Source organism: Oryzias latipes, chromosome 1, assembly GCF_053564925.1.
Source record: "Oryzias latipes strain Hd-rR chromosome 1, Olatipes_Hd-rR_3.1".
Taxonomy (NCBI): Eukaryota; Metazoa; Chordata; class Actinopteri; order Beloniformes; family Adrianichthyidae; genus Oryzias; species Oryzias latipes.
The window spans coordinates 43,410,001-43,433,058 of NC_136237.1; the positions used below are offsets into that span (position 1 = coordinate 43,410,001).

A 23,058-nucleotide genomic window follows, 5' to 3' on the forward strand; every position below is an offset into this window, starting at 1 on the left:
ACATAAGAATACGGGTGAGGACAGGTGTGTACAGGTAAGGACATAAGAATACGGGTGAGGACAGGTAAGGACAGGTGTGTACAGGTAAGGACATAAGAATACAGGTGAGGACAGCTGAGGTCAGGTGTGTACAGGTAAGGACATAAGAATACGGGTGAGGACAGGTGAGGACAGGTGTGTACAGGTGAGGACAGGTGTGTACAGGTGAGGACAGGTTTGTACAGGTGAAAAAAGCTCAGTGGCCTTGTGATAGAGTGTCTGGAAGGTTGTGAGTTCAAATCCAGGTCGAGTTGTACCAAAGACTAAAAATGTGGGCCAGTGCCTCCTTGCTTGACTGTCATGAAGGGGTTGGAGTGCGGCGCCGCTAGGTGCGTGCTGGCTAATGGGAATTTACCAGGTGAGTGCAGGTGAGTCAGGCTTTGTGAACAGACCTGAGGCTCGTGGTGGAGAACCTGCAGGGTTCTCTGAGGAACAGGTTCCAACAGGCAGACTCTGAAACAACAGAAGGTACTGTAAGCCTAAAGTCACACCCAGGGCTCATGGGAAATGGAGTCTGCTTTCAGGTGAACAGGTGACGACCTGGTGGAGGTCCTGCAGGTCTCTGCCCGCGGCCTGATCCACCACGAAGACCTTGGTGACCACAGAGCTCTGCCGGCCGTCGCTGCGGACACAGCTGGACTTCATCAGACCAATCATGATGAAGGTCAGCCGGAGGTCACATGTGTTGCTTTTCCATCCACTCCTCCTCCAGGTGAGGCCTACCTGGTGACAGCTACCGCTCTGACGGAGACCCGCCCAGAAGGAAGTAGGACGGGCTTGCTGTACTTCCTGCTGCTGCCCGCCGACCTGCCGGTCTCCAGCGGCTTTGACCCATCCAGAGTGAAGAAGATGAGCGCACCTGCAGTGTCTGCACACACCAACACCTGCTGGATGACTGCGGTTACCACGGCAACGCCGAGTCAGCTGGGCTGAGTGTACCTGAGTGCATGGACACGGGGGTGCGGGTGCTGATCTGGCTCTTGCCTCTGGAGGTCTCGCCGAGGGTGATGGGGATGATGAGTGGGGCCGACACCGCCCCTGCTGCCATGGCAACAGATCACTGGAAGCCGAGCGGGGGCGCGGGGATCAGAACGGCCTCTGTCCGCCGGTACCGGACGCTCTGCGAGGTTCCGCGGGTCGTTTCACTCCTGCTGCTGAGTTTGAGCGGCCCGTCACCATGGAAACTAGCTCCGCCCACAGCGCCGCTTGTTTTATCCGCATCCGCGCGCCTGACGCCGGCGGAGATAAGGAGAATCTACCGGGACACGCAAACGGGTTTATGACCCCCACCTCAACCCCATCCCCGGATAGGTGCCGGTAACGTTACGTTGAGCTCGTGGATACTGAGCCTTTCACACACAGACTCAGACCTGTTTGCTCATGAGACCTACGGAAACTATTAACACTGAGAAAAGATGAAACCCGACTTCACAAAACTGACCCCCATCCAGACCCCGCCCCTAGGAAACACACCTCACTTCCTCTTTCTACCCTTCAGAGTAAAAGCGGCACACTGTATCATCTACTGCTCGATGAAACAGAAACAAATGTTGCAGAGAGTTTGGGGAGAGTTTGGGATGGGTTCTGTTGGGAAACCTGAACCTCCAGGTTCTGCAGCTGTTTCCCAACAGAACCCATCCCAAACTCTCCTCACAGACCCATGAGAGCATCTGCTTCCACCACAGCTGCTCATGTTCAGCCTGTTGAATCTTTTGACACTCAAAGACATTTCCTCCCCACACACTCACCTGTCTGGAATAGCAGGTATCTTCTGTCAGATAGACAGTCATTGTTTCTGGGATCTTGGTTGGAAAAGGGAATTTGGGCTTTTGTTCAAAGTTTAACCTGTTAGTTCATTAAAATATTATAAGATTCCAGTTCCTACAGAAACAACGGCTCAGCAAATGAATAGAAAACTGTCCTTCACAGAATTCCTGAATTCTATTCATTACCTGACCCCATTAGACAGAACATATGTGCTGCAGAATTCTGACCTCATAGAAGCAGGACATTCATATCCTGTCCCACATGAAGCTGCAGACATTTAAGACACTGAATCAGATTCATCCTGTGAAGAACTACTGACAAGCATTTAATTCAAAACCTTTGTGTTTTCTGTGAAAATGAAGCTGAAACTGTAGAACCTTTTAAAGGAATGCTTAACTATTCTGGTCCTCTTTCATAATATGACATCGTTATAATTGGAATATGAGTAAAATATACTGTAGTGATAAAAATCTGGACTTTATGATTGACGCATTGATTTGCATTACAACATTTTTTATTCACAACTTAAAGGTGAAATTATGGGATGCCGTCTGTAAAGCTGTAGAGTCAAATATTAACAGCAACACTTTTGGTGATTTAGACGTCTTTCATCCAGCAGGTTGGACGTCTTTCATCCAGCAGGTTGGATGTCTTTCATCCAGCAGGTTGGACGTCTTTCATCCAGCAGGTTGGACGTCTTTCATCCAGCAGGTTGGACGTCTTTCATCCAGCAGGTTGGATGTCTTTCATCCAGCAGGTTGGACGTTTTTCATCCAGCAGGTTGGATGTCTTTCATCCAGCAGGTTGGACGTCTTTCATTCAGCATGTTGGATGTCTTTCATTCAGCAGGTTGGATGTCTTTCATCCAGCAGGTTGGATGTCTTTCATCCAGCAGGTTGGACGTCTTTCATTCAGCAGGTTGGATGTCTTTCATCCAGCAGGTTGGATGTCTTTCATCCAGCAGGTTGGACGTCTTTCATCCAGCAGGTTGGACGTCTTTCATCCAGCAGGTTGGACGTCTTTCATTCAGCAGGTTGGATGTCTTTCATGCAGCAGGTTGGATGTCTTTCATCCAGCATGTTGGACGTCCTTCATCCAGCATGTTGGACGTCTTTCATCCAGCAGGTTGGATGTCTTTCATCCAGCAGGTTGGATGTCTTTCATCCATTAGGTTGGACGTCTTTCATCCAGCAGGTTGGATGTCTTTCATCCAGCAGGTTGGACGTCTTTCATCCAGCAGGTTGGATGTCTTACATCCAGCATGTTTGACGTCTTTCATCCAGCAGGTTGGACGTCTTTCATCCAGCATGTTGGATGTCTTTCATCCAGCAGGTTGGACGTCTTTCATCCAGCAGGTTGGACGTCTTTCATTCAGCAGGTTGGATGTCTTTCATCCAGCATGTTGGATGTCTTTCATCCAGCAGGTTGGACGTCTTTCATCCAGCAGGTTGGACGTCTTTCATCCAGCAGGTTGGACGTCTTTCATTCAGCATGTTGGATGTCTTTCATTCAGCAGGTTGGATGTCTTTCATCCAGCAGGTTGGATGTCTTTCATCCAGCAGGTTGGACGTCTTTCATCCAGCAGGTTGGATGTCTTTCATCCAGCAGGTTGGATGTCTTTCATCCAGCAGGTTGGACGTCTTTCATCCAGCATGTTGGATGTCTTTCATTCAGCAGGTTGGATGTCTTTCATCCAGCAGGTTGGACGTCTTTCATCCAGCAGGTTGGATGTCTTTCATCCAGCAGGTTGGACGTCTTTCATCCAGCAGGTTGGACGTCTTTCATTCAGCAGGTTGGATGTCTTTCATCCAGCAGGTTGGACGTCCTTCATCCAGCATGTTGGACGTCTTTCATCCAGCAGGTTGGATGTCTTTCATCCAGCAGGTTGGACGTCTTTCATCCAGCAGGTTGGACGTCTTTCATTCAGCAGGTTGGATGTCTTTCATCCAGCAGGTTGGACGTCTTTCATCCAGCAGGTTGGATGTCTTTCATCCAGCAGGTTGGACGTCTTTCATCCAGCAGGTTGGACGTCTTTCATCCAGCATGTTGGACGTCTTTCATCCAGCAGGTTGGACGTCTTTCATCCAGCAGGTTGGACGTCTTTCATCCAGCAGGTTGGACGTCTTTCATCCAGCAGGTTGGATGTCTTTCATCCAGCAGGTTGGACGTCTTTCATTCAGCAGGTTGGACGTCTTTCATCCAGCAGGTTGGATGTCTTTCATCCAGCAGGTTGGATGTCTTTAATCCAGCAGGTTGGACGTCTTTCATCCAGCAGGTTGGATGTCTTTGATCCAGCAGGTTGGACGTCTTTCATCCAGCAGGTTGGATGTCTTTCATCCAGCAGGTTGGACGTCTTTCATCCAGCAGGTTGGACGTCTTTCATCCAGCAGGTTGGACGTCTTTCATCCAGCAGGTTGGATGTCTTTCATCCAGCAGGTTGGACGTCTTTCATCCAGCAGGTTGGATGTCTTTCATCCAGCAGGTTGGATGTCTTTCATCCAGCAGGTTGGACGTCTTTCATCCAGCAGGTTGGATGTCTTTCATCCAGCAGGTTGGACGTCTTTCATCCAGCAGATTGGACGTCTTTCATCCAGCAGGTTGGATGTCTTTCATCCAGCAGGATGGACGTCTTTCATCCAGCAGGTTGGATGTCTTTCATCCAGCAGGTTGGACGTCTTTCATCCAGCAGATTGGACGTCTTTCATCCAGCAGATTGGACGTCTTTCATCCAGCAGGTTGGATGTCTTTCATCCAGCAGGTTGGACGTCTTTCATCCAGCAGGTTGGACGTCTTTCATCCAGCAGGTTGGATGTCTTTCATCCAGCAGGTTGGATGTCTTTCATCCAGCAGGTTGGACGTCTTTCATCCAGCAGGTTGGACGTCTTTCATTCAGCAGGTTGGATGTCTTTCATCCAGCAGGTTGGATGTCTTTCATCCAGCAGATTGGACGTCTTTCATCCAGCAGGTTGGACGTCTTTCATCCAGCAGGTTGGATGTCTTTCATCCAGCAGGTTGGATGTCTTTAATCCAGCAGGTTGGACGTCTTTCATCCAGCAGGTTGGACGTCTTTCATCCAGCAGGTTGGATGTCTTTCATCCAGCAGGTTGGACGTCTTTCATCCAGCAGGTTGGACGTCTTTCATCCAGCAGGTTGGACGTCTTTCATCCAGCAGGTTGGACGTCTTTCATCCAGCAGGTTGGACGTCTTTCATCCAGCAGGTTGGACGTCTTTCATCCAGCATGTTGGACGTCTTTCATCCAGCAGGTTGGACGTCTTTCATCCAGCATGTTGGACGTCTTTCATCCAGCAGGTTAGACGTCTTTCATCCAGCAGGTTGGACGTCTTTAATCCAGCAGGTTGGATGTCTTTCATCCAGCAGGTTGGATGTCTTTCATCCAGCAGGTTGGACGTCTTTCATCCAGCAGGTTGGATGTCTTTCATCCAGCAGGTTGGACGTCTTTCATCCAGCAGATTGGACGTCTTTCATCCAGCAGATTGGACGTCTTTCATCCAGCAGGTTGGATGTCTTTCATCCAGCAGGTTGGATGTCTTTCATCCAGCAGGTTGGACGTCTTTCATCCAGCAGGTTGGACGTCTTTCATCCAGCAGGTTGGATGTCTTTCATCCAGCAGGTTGGATGTCTTTCATCCAGCAGGTTGGATGTCTTTCATCCAGCAGGTTGGATGTCTTTAATCCAGCAGGTTGGACGTCTTTCATCCAGCAGGTTGGATGTCTTTGATCCAGCAGGTTGGACGTCTTTCATCCAGCAGGTTGGATGTCTTTCATCCAGCAGGTTGGACGTCTTTCATCCAGCAGGTTGGACGTCTTTCATCCAGCAGATTGGACGTCTTTCATCCAGCAGGTTGGATGTCTTTCATCCAGCAGGTTGGACGTCTTTCATCCAGCAGGTTGGATGTCTTTCATCCAGCAGGTTGGACGTCTTTCATCCAGCAGATTGGACGTCTTTCATCCAGCAGATTGGACGTCTTTCATCCAGCAGGTTGGATGTCTTTCATCCAGCAGGTTGGATGTCTTTCATCCAGCAGGTTGGACGTCTTTCATCCAGCAGGTTGGACGTCTTTCATCCAGCAGGTTGGATGTCTTTCATCCAGCAGGTTGGATGTCTTTCATCCAGCAGGTTGGACGTCTTTCATCCAGCAGGTTGGACGTCTTTCATTCAGCAGGTTGGATGTCTTTCATCCAGCAGGTTGGATGTCTTTCATCCAGCAGATTGGACGTCTTTCATCCAGCAGGTTGGACGTCTTTCATCCAGCAGGTTGGATGTCTTTCATCCAGCAGGTTGGATGTCTTTAATCCAGCAGGTTGGACGTCTTTCATCCAGCAGGTTGGACGTCTTTCATCCAGCAGGTTGGATGTCTTTCATCCAGCAGGTTGGACGTCTTTCATCCAGCAGGTTGGACGTCTTTCATCCAGCAGGTTGGACGTCTTTCATCCAGCAGGTTGGACGTCTTTCATCCAGCAGGTTGGACGTCTTTCATCCAGCAGGTTGGACGTCTTTCATCCAGCATGTTGGACGTCTTTCATCCAGCAGGTTGGACGTCTTTCATCCAGCATGTTGGACGTCTTTCATCCAGCAGGTTAGACGTCTTTCATCCAGCAGGTTGGACGTCTTTAATCCAGCAGGTTGGATGTCTTTCATCCAGCAGGTTGGATGTCTTTCATCCAGCAGGTTGGACGTCTTTCATCCAGCAGGTTGGATGTCTTTCATCCAGCAGGTTGGACGTCTTTCATCCAGCAGATTGGACGTCTTTCATCCAGCAGATTGGACGTCTTTCATCCAGCAGGTTGGATGTCTTTCATCCAGCAGGTTGGATGTCTTTCATCCAGCAGGTTGGACGTCTTTCATCCAGCAGGTTGGACGTCTTTCATCCAGCAGGTTGGATGTCTTTCATCCAGCAGGTTGGATGTCTTTCATCCAGCAGGTTGGATGTCTTTCATCCAGCAGGTTGGACGTCTTTCATCCAGCAGGTTGGACGTCTTTCATCCAGCAGGTTGGACGTCTTTCATCCAGCAGGTTGGACGTCTTTCATCCAGCAGGTTGGACGTCTTTCATCCAGCAGGTTGGATGTCTTTCATCCAGCAGGTTGGATGTCTTTCATCCAGCAGGTTGGACGTCTTTCATCCAGCAGGTTGGACGTCTTTCATCCAGCAGGTTGGACGTCTTTCATCCAGCATGTTGGACGTCTTTCATCCAGCAGGTTGGACGTCTTTCATCCAGCATGTTGGATGTCTTTCATCCAGCAGGTTGGATGTCTTTCATCCAGCAGGTTGGACGTCTTTCATCCAGCAGGTTGGATGTCTTTCATCCAGCAGGTTGGACGTCTTTCATCCAGCAGGTTGGACGTCTTTCATCCAGCAGGTTGGACGTCTTTCATCCAGCAGATTGGACGTCTCTCATCCAGCATGTTGGACGTCTTTCATCCAGCAGGTTGGATGTCTTTCATCCAGCAGGTTGGACGTCTTTCATCCAGCAGAATGGACGTCTTTCATCCAGCAGGTTGGATGTCTTTCATCCAGCAGGTTGGATGTCTTTCATCCAGCAGGTTGGACGTCTTTCATCCAGCAGGTTGGACGTCTTTCATCCAGCAGGTTGGACGTCTTTCATCCAGCAGGTTGGATGTCTTTCATCCAGCATGTTGGACGTCTTTCATCCAGCAGGTTGGACGTCTTTCATCCAGCATGTTGGATGTCTTTCATCCAGCAGGTTGGATGTCTTTCATCCAGCAGGTTGGACGTCTTTCATCCAGCAGGTTGGATGTCTTTCATCCAGCAGGTTGGACGTCTTTCATCCAGCAGGTTGGACGTCTTTCATCCAGCAGGTTGGACGTCTTTCATCCAGCAGGTTGGACGTCTTTCATCCAGCAGATTGGACGTCTCTCATCCAGCATGTTGGACGTCTTTCATCCAGCAGGTTGGATGTCTTTCATCCAGCAGGTTGGACGTCTTTCATCCAGCAGAATGGACGTCTTTCATCCAGCAGGTTGGACGTCTTTCATCCAGCAGGTTGGACGTCTTTCATCTAGCAGGTTGGACGTCTTTCATCCAGCAGGTTGGATGTCTTTCATCCAGCAGGTTGGATGTCTTTCATCCAGCAGGTTGGACGTCTTTCATCCAGCAGGTTGGACGTCTTTCATCCAGCAGGTTGGACATCTTTCATCCAGCAGGTTGGATGTCTTTCATCCAGCAGGTTGGACGTCTTTCATCCAGTAGGTTGGACGTCTTTCATCCAGCAGGTTGGACGTCTTTCATCCAGCAGATTGGACGTCTCTCATCCAGCATGTTGGACGTCTTTCATCCAGCAGGTTGGATGTCTTTCATCCAGCAGGTTGGACGTCTTTCATCCAGCAGGTTGGACGTCTTTCATCCAGCAGGTTGGATGTCTTTCATCCAGCAGGTTGGACGTCTTTCATCCAGCAGGTTGGACGTCTTTCATCCAGCATGTTGGATGTCTTTCATCCAGCAGGTTGGACGTCTTTCATCCAGCAGGTTGGACGTCTTTCATCCAGCAGGTTGGACGTCTTTCATCCAGCAGGTTGGATGTCTTTCATCCAGCAGGTTGGATGTCTTTCATCCAGCAGGTTGGACGTCTTTCATCCAGCAGGTTGGATGTCTTTGATCCAGCAGGTTGGACGTCTTTCATCCAGCAGGTTGGATGCCTTCTATCCAGCAGGTTGGATGTCTTTCATCCAGCAGGTTGGACGTCTTTCATCCAGCAGGTTGGACGTTTTTCATCCAGCAGGTTGGACGTCTTTCATCCAGCAGGTTGGATGTCTTTCATCCAGCAGGTTGGACGTCTTTCATCCAGCAGGTTGGACGTCTTTCATCCAGCAGATTGGACGTCTCTCATCCAGCATGTTGGACGTCTTTCATCCAGCAGGTTGGATGTCTTTCATCCAGCAGGTTGGACGTCTTTCATCCAGCAGGTTGGACGTCTTTCATCCAGCAGGTTGGATGTCTTTCATCCAGCAGGTTGGACGTCTTTTATCCAGCAGGTGTGACGTCTTTCATCCAGCAGGTTGGATGTCTTTCATCCAGCAGGTTGGACGTCTTTCATCCAGCATGTTGGACGTCTTTCATCCAGCAGGTTGGACGTCTTTCATCCAGCAGGTTGGACGTCTTTCATCCAGCAGGTTGGACGTCTTTCATCCAGCAGATTGGACGTCTCTCATCCAGCATGTTGGACGTCTTTCATCCAGCAGGTTGGATGTCTTTCATCCAGCAGGTTGGACGTCTTTCATCCAGCAGGTTGGACGTCTTTCATCCAGCAGGTTGGATGTCTTTCATCCAGCAGGTTGGACGTCTTTTATCCAGCAGGTTGGACGTCTTTCATCCAGCAGGTTGGATGTCTTTCATCCAGCAGGTTGGATGTCTTTCATCCAGCAGGTTGGACGTCTTTCATCCAGCAGGTTGGATGTCTTTGATCCAGCAGGTTGGACGTCTTTCATCCAGCAGGTTGGATGTCTTTCATCCAGCAGGTTGGATGTCTTTCATCCAGCAGGTTGGATGTCTTTCATCCAGCAGGTTGGACGTCTTTCATCCAGCAGGTTGGATGTCTTTCATCCAGCAGGTTGGATGTCTTTCATCCAGCAGGTTGGACGTCTTTCATCCAGCAGGTTGGACGTTTTTCATCCAGCAGGTTGGACGTCTTTCATCCAGCAGGTTGGATGTCTTTCATCCAGCAGGTTGGACGTCTTTCATCTAGCAGGTTGGACGTCTTTCATCCAGCAGGTTGGATGTCTTTCATCCAGCAGGTTGGATGTCTTTCATCCAGCAGGTTGGACGTCTTTCATCCAGCAGGTTGGACGTCTTTCATCCAGCATGTTGGACATCTTTCATCCAGCAGGTTGGATGTCTTTCATCCAGCAGGTTGGACGTCTTTCATCCAGTAGGTTGGACGTCTTTCATCCAGCAGGTTGGACGTCTTTCATCCAGCAGATTGGACGTCTCTCATCCAGCATGTTGGACGTCTTTCATCCAGCAGGTTGGATGTCTTTCATCCAGCAGGTTGGACGTCTTTCATCCAGCAGGTTGGACGTCTTTCATCCAGCATGTTGGACGTCTTTCATCCAGCAGGTTGGACGTCTTTCATCCAGCAGGTTGGACGTCTTTCATCCAGCAGGTTGGACGTCTTTCATCCAGCAGATTGGACGTCTCTCATCCAGCATGTTGGACGTCTTTCATCCAGCAGGTTGGATGTCTTTCATCCAGCAGGTTGGACGTCTTTCATCCAGCAGGTTGGACGTCTTTCATCCAGCAGGTTGGATGTCTTTCATCCAGCAGGTTGGACGTCTTTTATCCAGCAGGTTGGACGTCTTTCATCCAGCAGGTTGGATGTCTTTCATCCAGCAGGTTGGATGTCTTTCATCCAGCAGGTTGGACGTCTTTCATCCAGCAGGTTGGATGTCTTTGATCCAGCAGGTTGGACGTCTTTCATCCAGCAGGTTGGATGTCTTTCATCCAGCAGGTTGGATGTCTTTCATCCAGCAGGTTGGATGTCTTTCATCCAGCAGGTTGGACGTCTTTCATCCAGCAGGTTGGATGTCTTTCATCCAGCAGGTTGGATGTCTTTCATCCAGCAGGTTGGACGTCTTTCATCCAGCAGGTTGGACGTTTTTCATCCAGCAGGTTGGACGTCTTTCATCCAGCAGGTTGGATGTCTTTCATCCAGCATGTTGGACGTCTTTCATCCAGCAGGTTGGACGTCTTTCATCCAGCAGGTTGGATGTCTTTCATCCAGCAGGTTGGACGTTTTTCATCCAGCAGGTTGGACGTTTTTCATCCAGCAGGTTGGACGTCTTTCATCCAGCAGGTTGGATGTCTTTCATCCAGCAGGTTGGACGTCTTTCATCCAGCAGGTTGGACGTATCTCATCCAGCATGTTGGATGTCTTTCATCCAGCAGGTTGGATGTCTTTCATCCAGCAGGTTGGACGTCTTTCATCCAGCAGGTTGGATGTCTTTCATCCAGCAGATTGGACGTCTTTCATCCAGCAGGTTGGATGTCTTTCATCCAGCAGGTTGGATGTCTTTCATCCAGCAGGTTGGACGTCTTTCATCCAGCAGGTTGGACGTCTTTCATCCAGCAGGTTGGATGTCTTTCATCCAGCAGGTTGGACGTCTTTCATCCAGCAGGTTGGACGTCTTTCATCCAGCAGGTTGGACGTCTTTCATCCAGCAGGTTGGACGTCTTTCATCCAGCAGGTTGGACGTCTTTCATCCAGCAGGTTGGACGTCTTTCATCCAGCAGGTTGGACGTCTTTCATGCAGCAGGTTGGATGTCTTTCATCCAGCAGGTTGGACGTCTTTCATCCAGCAGGTTGGATGTCTTTCATCCAGCAGGTTGGATGTCTTTCATCCAGCAGGTTGGACGTTTTTCATCCAGCAGGTTGGACGTCTTTCATCCAGCAGGTTGGATGTCTTTCATCCAGCATGTTGGACGTCTTTCATCCAGCAGGTTGGACGTCTTTCATCCAGCAGGTTGGATGTCTTTCATCCAGCAGGTTGGACGTCTTTCATCCAGCAGATTGGACGTCTCTCATCCAGCATGTTGGACGTCTTTCATCCAGCAGGTTGGATGTCTTTCATCCAGCAGGTTGGACGTCTTTCATCCAGCAGGTTGGACGTCTTTCATCCAGCAGGTTGGACGTCTTTCATCCAGCAGGTTGGATGTCTTTCATCCAGCAGGTTGGATGTCTTTCATCCAGCAGGTTTGACGTCTTTCATCCAGCAGGTTGGACGTCTTTGATCCAGCAGGTTGGACGTCTTTCATCCAGCAGGTTGGATGTCTTTCATCCAGCAGGTTGGATGTCTTTCATCCAGCAGGTTGGACGTTTTTCATCCAGCAGGATGGACGTCTTTCATCCAGCAGGTTGGATGTCTTTCATCCAGCAGGTTGGACGTCTTTCATCCAGCATGTTGGACGTCTTACATCCAGCAGGTTGGATGTCTTTCATCCAGCAGCAGGTTGGACGTCTTTCATCCAGCAGGTTGGACGTCTTTCATCCAGCAGGTTGGATGTCTTTCATCCAGCAGGTTGGACGTCTTTCATCCAGCAGGTTGGTCGTCTTTAATGCAGCAGGTTGGATGTCTTTCATCCAGCATGTTGGACGTCCTTCATCCAGCAGGTTGGACGTCTCTCATCCAGCAGGTTGGACGTCTTTCATGCAGCAGGTTGGATGTCTTTCATCCAGCAGGTTGGACGTCTCTCATCCAGCAGGTTGGACGTCTTTCATGCAGCAGGTTGGATGTCTTTCATCCAGCAGGTTGGACGTCTTTCATCCAGCAGGTTGGATGTCTTTCATCTAGCAGGTTGGACGTTTTTCATCCAGCAGGTTGGATGTCTTTCATCCAGCAGGTTGGACGTCTTTCATCCAGCATGTTTGACGTCTTTCATCCAGCAGGTTGGACGTCTTTCATCCAGCATGTTGGACGTCTTTCATGCAGCAGGTTGGATGTCTTTCATCCAGCAGGTTGGACGTCTCTCATCCAGCAGGTTGGACGTCTTTTATCCAGCAGGTTGGACGTCTTTCATCCAGCAGGTTGGACGTCTCTCATCCAGCAGGTTGGACGTCTCTCATCTAGCAGGTTGGACGTCTTTCATCCAGCATGTTGGACGTCTTTCATCCAGCATGTTGGATGTCTTTCATCCAGCAGGTTGGACGTCTTTCATCCAGCATGTTGGACGTCTTTTATCCAGCAGGTTGGACGTCTTTTATCCAGCAGGTTGGACGTCTCTCATCCAGCAGGTTGGACGTCTCTCATCCAGCAGGTTGGACGTCTCTCATCCAGCAGGTTGGACGTCTCTCATCCAGCAGGTTGGACGTCTCTCGTCCAGCAGGTTAGACGTCTTTTATCCAGCAGGTTGGACGTCTTTCATCCAGCAGGTTGGATGTCTTTCATCCAGCATGTTGGACGTCTTTCATCCAGCAGATTGGACGTCTCTCATCCAGCATGTTGGACGTCTTTCATCCAGCAGGTTGGATGTCTTTCATCCAGCAGGTTGGACGTCTTTCATCCAGCAGGTTGGACGTCTTTCATCCAGCAGGTTGGACGTCTTTCATCCAGCAGGTTGGATGTCTTTCATCCAGCAGGTTGGATGTCTTTCATCCAGCAGGTTGGACGTCTTTCATCCAGCAGGTTGGACGTCTTTGATCCAGCAGGTTGGACGTCTTTCATCCAGCAGGTTGGATGTCTTTCATCCAGCAGGTTGGATGTCTTTCATCCAGCAGGTTGGACGTTTTTCATCCAGCAGGATGGACGTCTTTCATCCAGCAGGTTGGATGTCTTTCATCCAGCAGGTTGGACGTCTTTCATCCAGCATGTTGGACGTCTTTCATCCAGCAGGTTGGATGTCTTTCATCCAGCAGCAGGTTGGACGTCTTTCATCCAGCAGGTTGGACGTCTTTCATCCAGCAGGTTGGATGTCTTTCATCCAGCAGGTTGGACGTCTTTCATCCAGCAGGTTGGTCGTCTTTAATGCAGCAGGTTGGACGTCTTTCATCCAGCAGGTTGGACGTCTTTCATCCAGCAGGTTGGACGTCTTTCATCCAGCAGGTTGGACGTCTTTCATCCAGCAGGTTGGATGTCTTTCATCCAGCAGGTTGGACGTCTTTCATCCAGCAGGTTGGTCGTCTTTAATGCAGCAGGTTGGATGTCTTTCATCCAGCATGTTGGACGTCCTTCATCCAGCAGGTTGGACGTCTCTCATCCAGCAGGTTGGACGTCTTTCATGCAGCAGGTTGGATGTCTTTCATCCAGCAGGTTGGACGTCTCTCATCCAGCAGGTTGGACGTCTTTCATGCAGCAGGTTGGATGTCTTTCATCCAGCAGGTTGGACGTCTTTCATCCAGCAGGTTGGATGTCTTTCATCTAGCAGGTTGGACGTTTTTCATCCAGCAGGTTGGATGTCTTTCATCCAGCAGGTTGGACGTCTTTCATCCAGCATGTTTGACGTCTTTCATCCAGCAGGTTGGACGTCTTTCATCCAGCATGTTGGACGTCTTTCATGCAGCATGTTGGATGTCTTTCATCCAGCAGGTTGGACGTCTTTTATCCAGCAGGTTGGACGTCTTTCATCCAGCAGGTTGGACGTCTTTCATCCAGCAGGTTGGACGTCTCTCATCCAGCAGGTTGGACGTCTCTCATCTAGCAGGTTGGACGTCTTTCATCCAGCATGTTGGACGTCTTTCATCCAGCATGTTGGATGTCTTTCATCCAGCAGGTTGGACGTCTTTCATCCAGCATGTTGGATGTCTTTCATCCAGCATGTTGGACGTCTTTTATCCAGCAGGTTGGACGTCTTTCATCCAGCAGGTTGGACGTCTCTCATCCAGCAGGTTGGACGTCTCTCATCCAGCAGGTTGGACGTCTCTCATCCAGCAGGTTGGACGTCTCTCATCCAGCAGGTTGGACGTCTCTCATCCAGCAGGTTGGACGTCTTTTATCCAGCAGGTTGGACGTCTCTCATCCAGCAGGTTGGACGTCTTTCATGCAGCAGGTTGGATGTCTTTCATCCAGCAGGTTGGACGTCTTTCATCCAGCAGGTTGGATGTCTTTCATCTAGCAGGTTGGACGTTTTTCATCCAGCAGGTTGGATGTCTTTCATCCAGCAGGTTGGACGTCTTTCATCCAGCAGGTTGGACGTCTTTCATGCAGCATGTTGGATGTCTTTCATCCAGCAGGTTGGACGTCTTTTATCCAGCAGGTTGGACGTCTTTCATCCAGCAGGTTGGACGTCTCTCATCCAGCAGGTTGGACGTCTCTCATCTAGCAGGTTGGACGTCTTTCATCCAGCATGTTGGACGTCTTTCATCCAGCATGTTGGATGTCTTTCATCCAGCAGGTTGGACGTCTTTCATCCAGCATGTTGGATGTCTTTCATCCAGCATGTTGGACGTCTTTTATCCAGCAGGTTGGACGTCTTTCATCCAGCAGGTTGGACGTCTCTCATCCAGCAGGTTGGACGTCTCTCATCCAGCAGGTTGGACGTCTCTCATCCAGCAGGTTGGACGTCTCTCATCCAGCAGGTTGGACGTCTCTCATCCAGCAGGTTGGACGTCTTTTATCCAGCAAGTTGGACGTCTTTCATCCAGCAGGTTGGACGTCTCTCATCCAGCAGGTTGGACGTCTCTCATCTAGCAGGTTGGACGTCTTTCATCCAGCATGTTGGACGTCTTTCATCCAGCATGTTGGATGTCTTTCATCCAGCAGGTTGGACGTCTTTCATCCAGCATGTTGGATGTCTTTCATCCAGCATGTTGGACGTCTTTTATCCAGCAGGTTGGACGTCTTTCATCCAGCATGTTGGACGTCTTTCATGCAGCATGTTGGATGTCTTTCATCCAGCAGGTTGGACGTCTTTTATCCAGCAGGTTGGACGTCTTTCATCCAGCAGGTTGGACGTCTCTCATCCAGCAGGTTGGACGTCTCTCATCTAGCAGGTTGGACGTCTTTCATCCAGCATGTTGGACGTCTTTCATCCAGCATGTTGGATGTCTTTCATCCAGCATGTTGGACGTCTTTTATCCAGCAGGTTGGACGTCTTTCATCCAGCAGGTTGGACGTCTCTCATCCAGCAGGTTGGACGTCTCTCATCCAGCAGGTTGGACGTCTCTCATCCAGCAGGTTGGACGTCTCTCATCCAGCAGGTTGGACGTCTCTCATCCAGCAGGTTGGACGTCTTTTATCCAGCAGGTTGGACGTCTTTCATCCAGCAGGTTGGATGTCTTTCATCCAGCAGGTTGGATGTCTTTCATCCAGCATGTTGGATGTCTTTCATCCAGCATGTTGGACGTCTTTTATCCAGCAGGTTGGACGTCTTTCATCCAGCAGGTTGGACGTCTCTCATCCAGCAGGTTGGACGTCTCTCATCCAGCAGGTTGGACGTCTTTTATCCAGCAGGTTGGATGTCTTTCATCCAGCATGTTGGACGTCTCTCATCCAGCAGGTTGGACGTCTTTCATCCAGCATGTTGGACGTCTTTCATCCAGCAGGTTGGATGTCTTTCATCCAGAGGAAATCACAGCTTTTATTTTGATAGTCCACTTCATATTATAGGCAAGTTCATTTGCTAAATGTTTAATTTGGATTTAAATGTGTTTTAGAAAATATAAATATTTAGTGATAAACCTTAAATGTTTAGTTCAGATGTTCATTTGTAAAGTAAACGTTTTGTCTGTAAATTAAATATATATAATTGTAAAAACAATATTTAACTTTAAACCATGCATTTACTTCACTAAATATTTAGTTTGTACATTTAACTATACTAAATGCATGAATTAAAATGTGAAAATATGGATTAAAAGGTTAAACTTGTTTTTTCTCCTCAAACCAGAATAATAATCCAGAATATTGTTGTAAATATTTGCTCCCCTTAGAAACGGTTTATTGAATTCTCATCAAAATTCAGAATGAAAATACCTTCAAAGGTTCCCTTTATTACTTCCCTCAAAACGTCTTTTTGATGTTTTTCTTTTTACTAAACCTTTTTTTAAATGAGAGTTTATTCCTTCGTTCTGTTGTCGTCTTTCGCTTTGGTTGTTTCTTCATCTCTGGCAACGTGAACGGACATCTGGAAAAAAGGCGACAAGAGAAAAATGCTGTTAACAAATTAGTAATTAATGGCAGGAAAAGTACAAATATGGAGGAAATGAAGAGAGAAATGTTCCAGTTTTACAGTAGGCTGTTCTCTTCCTCTTATTCATGTCAGGATGCTGATCGCTTCTTTAATCACATCAAGGATTTGGCTCCTAAAGTGGATGAAAACTTTGAAGCAGAAATCACTATGGAAGAAGCAGAAAAAGCCATGAGAGGTTTAGCTGTAGTTAAATCTCCAGGATCTGATGGGCTGACTGTGAACTTTGACAGACATTTCTGGAAACACTTGAAAGAGCAGTTTCTGTTGGTCATAAAGGAAATGATCCTTCCAACCGCCATGAAGCCGGGCGCCGTCACCCGATTCCTAAAGCTGGAAAAGACGCCAGACTGATGGATCATTTCAGACCAACATCCCTCCTCTACAGTGATTAGAAAATCATAACCAACATTTCTGCATCTGGATTAAAAACAGGACTGAATCAGATCATCTCAGACACACAATCAGGGTTTTTAAAGACGATCAATTCACAATAATATCCGGTTAGTTCTGGATCTGATTGACTATAATCAGTTCATTGAAGATGATGGCTTCATTTTATTTTTAGACGTCTTGAACACAAATTTATGTTTCAGACTTTAGAATTATTTGGATTTGGACCTAATTTTATAAGTTTTGTTCAAACAATCTATAATGATACAAACAGTGTCGTTATTTTACCAAACGGCATTTTTCCCAGGTTTTTAATTAACAAAGGAATTTGTTAGAATAGATAGAATCTCACCATTACTTTTTATAACAGCAACAGAAATGTTATCAATACTTCTAAATAACTCTGGTTTCTGTAAACTCAATGTTCTGGGAGAACAGCTAGCCATCACTCAGCTGGCAGACGACACGCCCACATTCATGAAGGACAGTCATCAAACACCTGACATCATTCAGAACCTGGATTTCTTCTCTAAAGAATCTGGTTTCAAACTGAATCTCAGCAAATGTGAATTGTTGCCAGTTCTCCATTCTGATCAGTCAGTCCTTCATAACATTCCTGTTAGGACTGCTGTGAAATATATTTAGTTCAGATCACCAAAGACAGTAAAACTATGGAGGAAATGAACTTATGGAAAACTTTAGAAAAATGTAAGTTAATGTAAACATCTGGTCACAGCGAGACATTTCTATTCAGAGTGTTTCTCACTAAATTAGAATGTTGATCCAGATTCATTTATCCAGCATAGGAAAGCAATAAACCCGAACAATTTCAACTTCATCTGGAAAAACAAAATTAATTCCATAAAAAAAGAACAATAATTCAGGATTACAGTGAAGGTGGACTTAAAGCCTCAGACTTTGAAAGTTTGGATGGTATGATTCAAATAAATTGGCTTAAGTCTTTTCTGCAAAATGGGAGAAATATTTGGTTTCATATTCCCTCAAACATCTTTTCTCATCTAGGGGGTATTGAGTTGCTTCTAAAATGTGATTTTGATTACAGAAAACTTCCTATTAAACTTTCTACTCATCATCAGCAGCTGTTACTGTATGGAAACTCCTCTACAAACATAACTGTAGTTCACACAATACTCCATATGGAACTGTTGGGATATTTTATGTAGGAACAAATCAATATTTTACAAACATTGGATTGATGACAGTATTTGGTCATTAATACATATTATGAATGACAATGGAAACATTATCTCATTTGAAACTTTTTCCAGTAAATTTAAATTAAATGATAGAAAATAATATAATAATGTGATCAAAGCCTCAGACTTTGGTCCAAATGTCCTCCAGTCTGGTTCATGATGATCAAGTTCAGCTTCCCTCTCTGTTGTTTGATGGTCGACCGGTTAATTCAAAACTTCCAAACTCATTTATACGATCTTTATTTGTTAGAGCCGTCCTGTTTCCAACATTAGACATAAATCATTCTATGTCACAGCTTTACACAAGAGAGGAAATAAGCAAGTTGAGGTCTCAGTTCATTAAATATCCAATTTTCCCAAAATACAAAGAAATCCATTTTAAAATAATGAATGCAGTCTATCCATGCAAAGAACTGTTACACATACGTTTAGGTTTTCCAGAGAATAACTGTTCTTTTTGTGATATAAATATTGAAACACTTGATCATTTGTTTTTTGAATGTATGTATGTTTACAGTTTTTGGGAGGATTTCTTTTTTTGGTGCTCTTCAAAGTTTCCCTTTCCTATTTCTATTCACTTACAAAAGCACATTATATTATTTGGAGTAGTTTCTGGTGATAATCTATTTGATTTGACATTCAATACCTTATTAATATCTGGGAAATTTTTCATTCACAAGTGCAGATTTGTAAAAACGAAACCATTATTTAATACATTTCTTAAAGAAATCAGTTTATATTTTAAATCTCTGACATTGATGAAAAACAAAAATGCAATAAAACTGTGTGTTTTCATTGAAGATCACATGCTGTATGACAATCCCTAGTGTTGTAAACTATAATTCTATATATTTTGTTTTATTTATTTACTTATTTTCTTTTTCTCTCTTTTTTGTATGTTGTTATTATGTGTATGTTTAAAGTTCAAATAAACAAAATTAAAAAAAAACAAAAAAAAACGTGAACGGACATCACGTGCTCTGATGACGTCACACAGGACCGAGCCTCTCCCGCCGCTGGGGGGCGGTAACGCTCCGGTCTCCGTGGTTCCCCCAGAAGAAGAAGCGGCGTCACCGGCAGCAGCGGACCGGGGAGATGGCGGAGGTTCGGGTAAAGAAAGAGACGAACCTGGCGGAACCTGCAGAGGTGGAGACCAGGTTCGGACCTCACGATTCTGCCGCGTGCCGGTCCATGACCGAAGCGCGTGCATTTCATCTACGAGCAGCTCCTTGGCTTGTTTCATGCGCGCGTGTCTTAAGTTCAGAAACGGTTCTGGTTCCGGAGGCTACTCTAAACCGAACCTCAGCAGGCTTCTAAGACCGAAACCACTTTGTCTGGTTCCAGAGGTTCGAATCGGGAGACCGACTCAGCTCACGCTCAGGTGGTTTTAGAACCGAGTCCAGTTCTGAAGGTTTTAGATCTGAGTAAACCTCCGAAGACTTCAGAACCGAGTGCAGGTCTGAAGACATTAGACTCGAGTCACTCGGGTCTAATGTCTTCATAACTGGACTCGGACTCGAGTCCCGTGAGTTCAGGTCTAAAGACTAAAGGAACCGAGTCCATCCAGGTCTGAAGACTTCAGAACTGAGTCCCGGTATGAAGGTTTTAGATCCGAGTCCAGGTCTGAAGACTTTAGAACCGAGTTCAGTTCTGCAGACTTTAGAACCGAGTCCCGGTATGAAGGTTTTAGATCCGAGTCCTGGTTTGAAGGTCCAGGTCCGAGGACTATCGCTGCAGCTGTTGGATGTTCTGGATGTTGTTCAGAGAACACGCGGATGGGTCAGACGGATTCTAGAGTTCAGGCGGTCTTTGGACCATTTCTGAAGATCCAACGTGACGTTCTGAACGGACCAGAAACACTAGAACCTCCGTCTTGGAGAGGTCCATCTGAAGATGTTCCTTTTTGTTCCAACTGGAGATGAGACCCAAGCTGACACAGGGTTTATTATGGGATGTCTGATCTTTGGAGCGACTGGACCTTGTGGTTCTGATCCAGGAACTTCAGCTCTGAACGCCTGTGTGTCTCCAGGATCAGAGAGCTGTGTCAGCAGTTCCCTCAGGGAATCACAGACCAGGTGATCCAGAACGACATGCCTCACCTGGAGCCGCAGCAGAGGGCCCTGGCCATCAACAAGCTGCTGTCCCTGGTTAGTCCGGTTCTGAACAACCCAATCCATTCTTCAGCGCAGAGGGGTTCTAACGTAACCTGGTGTTTGTTCCAGGGCCAGCTGGACTTGCTCAGGAACAGTTCTGGTCTTCTGTACAGATTAAAAGATTCTCAGACAGCCAGGTGAGCAGCGTTCCATCTGCAGGTTCTGGTTCTGTCCACCGTGAACCCCAATCCTCTGTTTCAGTAAGATGAAGGGCTCGGACAACCAGGAGAAGCTGGTTTACCAGATCATCGAGGATGCCGGAAACAAAGGTGAGCTCTGTCTGCCTCCTTCCAGAAGGTACCGCGGGTCAGAACCTCCCAGATGTTCTGTTCGCAGGAATCTGGAGCAGAGACATCCGCTTCAAGAGCAACCTCCCTCTGACCGAGATCAACAAGATCCTGAAGAACCTGGAGAGCAAGAAGCTCATCAAAGCCGTCAAATCTGTGGCCGTGAGTTCAGAACCGAGCCGGTCCAGACGTGCTTGTGGCCGCCGGCAGTCCTGAACTCTGCTCGTCTGCCACGCAGGCGTCCAAGAAGAAGGTCTACATGCTGTACAACGTGCAGCCGGACCGCTCCGTCACCGGAGGGGCCTGGTACAGCGACCAGGACTTTGAGTCCGAGTTCGTGGAGGTTCTGAACCAGCAGTGCTTCAAGTTCCTGCAGAGCAAGGTATGGAGAACCCAAATGTACGGAACACCAAACCAATGGGTCACAAAGGTCAGAGGTCAGCTGTAGAGCTACGTTTACACCGGGAAACGCGTTCAAGGGACCGCTTTGAGTCCAAAGTCTACGGGAACGCGTCTACGCTTCCGCCTCCAAACTCTACAAAAAGCGCCGCCATTGAACGTGAAACCAGTTGAACTTTGACCAATCAGGGACTCTGAGTTGGTTGCGACGTATGATGGCGTCAAAGCAGAAGTACCAACGACTGAAACTTGATCAGAAAGGACAAAGTAATAACTGCGGTTTGTGTCGACGCCAAGTCTATGATGGATCAGAATCGAGCTGTGAACAAAAGACTCACCAGATTTGGACGTTTCCCACCGAGTCGTCCAACCGCAGGAGACGGCGCCGGGTAGCCACAGTCCAGAATGAACGCCGTAGGCGAGCAAAGGTTCTGTGGTCTTCAACGCGCATCACGTGTGTGAACGTAGCACCAGGCTGAGGGGCCCACCCCTCACCCCCACTCACCCCTGTGTGCAGGCGGAGGCGGCGCGGGGCGGCCAGCAGAGCCCCATGGTTCAGAGGAACAGCTCCTTCGCCACGTCTCACGAAGTCTGGAAGTACATCAGCGAGTTGGGCATCAGCAAGGTGGCCCCGCCGTGACCTCACAGCCCCTCCCAACAGCTGCAGCTGTTCTCACAGGTGTCCCGTGTGCAGGTGGACCTGTCCATGGACGACATCGAGACCATCCTGAACACGCTGATCTACGACGGGAAGGTGGAGATGACCGTGATCGCCGCCAAGGAGGGGACGGTGGGCAGCGTGGACGGACAGATGAAGCTGTACCGCGGCGTGAACGCCGTGCTGCCGCCGGCGGGCCTGGTGAAGACGCCCTGCGGCCTGTGCCCGGTAAGCCGCGCTCCGACGCCCCCTGCTGCCGCTCCGGCTGCGGCACTCACCCCCCCCCCCCCCCCCAATCTCTCTGCAGGTGTTTGACGACTGTCACGAAGGGGGGGAGATCTCGCCATCCACCTGCATCTACATGACAGAGTGGCTGGAGTTCTGACTCCGCCCATGGAACCCCGCCCCTTTCCTCCATGGAGCCACGCCCCTTTCCTCCATGGAACCCCGCCCCTTTCCTTTGGTTACGTCTGATTTAAGTTAATAAAGTTTTACTGTTGTGTGAAAAGCGACTCATGAATTCTGACTGAAGTGATTTTGAAGAAAGATCTTTTTTCAGATTTCCCATCAAGAGCGGCCAAAGGCCCCGCCCACAAGCTGTGTAACGTCATCCATGCTCGTTATAAACAGGAAATGGAAAAGATCCTTAAAACCAAGGGTCCCCAAACGATGGCCCGCCCCCCCATTAGACCCGGCCCCCTGAACGATACCAGAGAGAACCAGTTTATTATTATTGAAGCGTAGAAAACAGAATCAATAAAACTTGGAACAGAAAATGACAATAAGGGAAAGAATGCAGGATTTGAACCAGAGCGCTGACCACTGCTCCACCATGCCGCCTCCCAGGAGGAATTTAGCATTTGGATTCTGCGTATAGGGACTGCGGTTCTGAGATGGATCCGGTTTCCTGGAGCGGCCCGACCCGCCTCACAGATCGATGAGGAACATCGCTGACCATCAGGTTAGTCTGCCCCCCCCCCCCTAATGGACTCTCTGCTGACCGTCAGCAGGTCATGTGACCCATTAATGACCCCCCCCCCCCCCCCCATCAGAACCTTTAGACTAAAAACAGAAAACGGATCAAAACCGGAAATATAGAAAAGGTTCGAATCAACCAGAACTTGACATGAAGTCGCTGAACAGAACCACAAGAACTGGACCCAACTGAACTCAGAACTTCTCAGGGTCCAGTGGGACGGGTACCACCATCAGTGACGTCAGTGTTCGCTTCCTCCAGATCTGGACCGGAGTCCAGGTGAGCTTACACCTGCCAACCGAACTGAACCCTTATGGGAATCAAACCTGTGATCAGAACATGAGGACGGTCCCGACTCAGAACCGATTCTTTCCAAAGTTCTGATGGGCGCTGAGAACGGACCTAAAGTCCCCCTTCAATCCAGAACCGTCCGGAATAACACAGTAACGGTTACCGCGCATGAAGATCGGAGGGTTCGGTCTGAGCCCTTCACCCGAACCGGTTCGGTCAGACT

The 23,058-nt window shown here is 48.3% G+C and overlaps 2 protein-coding genes across 10 annotated transcripts in view; one reads left to right on the forward strand and one right to left on the reverse strand.

The window, feature by feature from the left end:
• dzank1 (double zinc ribbon and ankyrin repeat domains 1) overlaps nucleotides 1–1,511 on the reverse strand; it is a 13,160-nt gene extending 11,649 nt beyond the window's left edge. For 2 of the 9 annotated variants that reach the window (XM_020701343.3, XM_020701342.3), the window contains exons 1-4: nucleotides 979–1,511; nucleotides 763–907; nucleotides 580–673; nucleotides 432–492 (exon numbers count right to left, since the gene is read on the reverse strand). In XM_020701343.3, coding sequence (XP_020557002.1) covers nucleotides 432–492; nucleotides 580–673; nucleotides 763–907; nucleotides 979–1,087 — 409 coding nt within the window. In that variant the 5' untranslated portion in view covers nucleotides 1,088–1,511. The remainder of the gene's footprint in view (nucleotides 1–431; nucleotides 493–579; nucleotides 674–762; nucleotides 908–978) is intronic. The other 7 variants (XM_078949202.1, XM_020701344.3, XM_020701345.3 and 4 more) reach the window with 6 other exon arrangements.
• A 17,555-nt stretch (nucleotides 1,512–19,066) lies between these two features.
• polr3f (polymerase (RNA) III (DNA directed) polypeptide F) lies at nucleotides 19,067–22,080 on the forward strand. Its single transcript, XM_023953573.2, has 9 exons — nucleotides 19,067–19,228; nucleotides 20,101–20,218; nucleotides 20,294–20,361; nucleotides 20,426–20,493; nucleotides 20,561–20,673; nucleotides 20,750–20,893; nucleotides 21,428–21,535; nucleotides 21,605–21,796; nucleotides 21,876–22,080. Exons 1-9 carry the CDS (start codon nucleotides 19,167–19,169, stop codon nucleotides 21,951–21,953), a joined length of 951 nt encoding a protein of 316 aa, XP_023809341.1. The 5' UTR covers nucleotides 19,067–19,166; the 3' UTR covers nucleotides 21,954–22,080.
• The last annotated feature ends 978 nt before the right edge of the window (nucleotides 22,081–23,058 follow it).